Raw genomic sequence first — 1123 nt, 5'->3', positions numbered from 1 at the left:
GCCCCTAGTGCTTCTGGGTTCGCGGGTGGGTACTGCTGCAGCGCCTCTGGGGGCCCCCATGGGGGCCCCTCTGGGGGCCCCTCTGGGGGCCCCAGTGGAGTGGGTACAGGGGTGGGGGCCCCTGTAGGGGGCCCCCCAGATGCGGGTAGTGTTGACTCGGGGGCCCCCGTTGGTGGGCGTTGTATGGTAGTGAATCTGAAGAGTTTTTGTACCCGTTCTTTTAGTTTGGGGGCCCCCCCTGGGGGCCCCTTCGGGCGGTGGTTGTATGGGGTGTTTGGGTTTCTTGGTGAGTGTGGGGCCTCAGTACCCAGGGGCCTCTTTCTATGGGAGCTGATTCATCCGCAGACAGAAGCAGGGTTCCCGCTAGTTAGTGTTTCAGGTGTATATGCAGTTCGTTTGTATTTAGAGGGTAGCTGGAGAGTAGTACAAATAGATGATATTGTACCCTATGGGGGCCCCCAAGGGGCCCCCGTATTCCCTCAATCTATAGATACAAGAGAGATGTGGGGGCCCCTACTAGCCAAAGCTATTCTTAAAGCTTTCAGGGGGCCCCTTGCTGCTGGGGGGGGGCCCCCACCTATCATAGAGGCCCTCACGGGGCGGAGAGAGCTGCTGCTGCCTCTGTCTCCTTCTCTTGTCTCTTTATACTGTCTCAAGGGCCTCTGGGCCTCTGTTAAACTAAAAACACCTCCTGCTGCTGCTCCTGCTGCTGCTGCTGCTGCTCCTGCTGCTCCGGCTGCTGCTGCTGCTGATGGTGGTGGTGGTGGTGCTGCTGCTGCTGCTGCTGATGGTGGTGGTGATGCTGCTGCTGCTGATGGTGGTGGTGCTGCTGTTGCTGCTGCGGAAGAGGAAGAGGCAGAAGCAGCAAAAGAGGGTACAGAAGAAGGGGGGCCCCCCCCAACACCCTCGGGGGGCCCCTACGACGATATGCTAGGATGGAGGCCCTTTCTTCTTGCTGCAGCACGAGAAGGAGAAGCAGCAGCAGTTTCTCTATTAAACAGACAGTCAGGTGGGGGCCCCCTGCAGCAGCTTGCGGGGCCCCCCGGGGATCTATTCGCTGCAACAGCGGAAACAGAAAGGGGGGGGGCCCCCAGGGGCCCCTCTGCATCGGGGGGGGGGGGGC

At 60.8% G+C, this 1123-nt stretch overlaps 1 protein-coding gene across 1 annotated transcript in view; it reads left to right on the top strand.

Annotated features, from left to right (window-relative positions):
* EMH_0081350 (uncharacterized protein) overlaps positions 1-1123 on the top strand; it is a gene marked incomplete at both ends in the record, with an annotated part of 4022 nt that overhangs the window by 969 nt on the left and 1930 nt on the right. Inside the window, 2 exon segments of the mRNA XM_013494230.1 lie at positions 42-172; positions 407-1009. Of these exon segments, the coding sequence (XP_013349684.1) occupies positions 42-172; positions 407-1009 (734 nt within the window).

The sequence above is a fragment of the Eimeria mitis genome, genomic scaffold, assembly GCF_000499745.2.
Source record: "Eimeria mitis Houghton genomic scaffold, Emh_scaff108, whole genome shotgun sequence".
Taxonomy (NCBI): Eukaryota; Apicomplexa; class Conoidasida; order Eucoccidiorida; family Eimeriidae; genus Eimeria; species Eimeria mitis.
The sequence above is the reverse complement of the archived record's forward strand: the minus strand, read 5'-3'. Positions and strand labels throughout refer to the sequence as shown.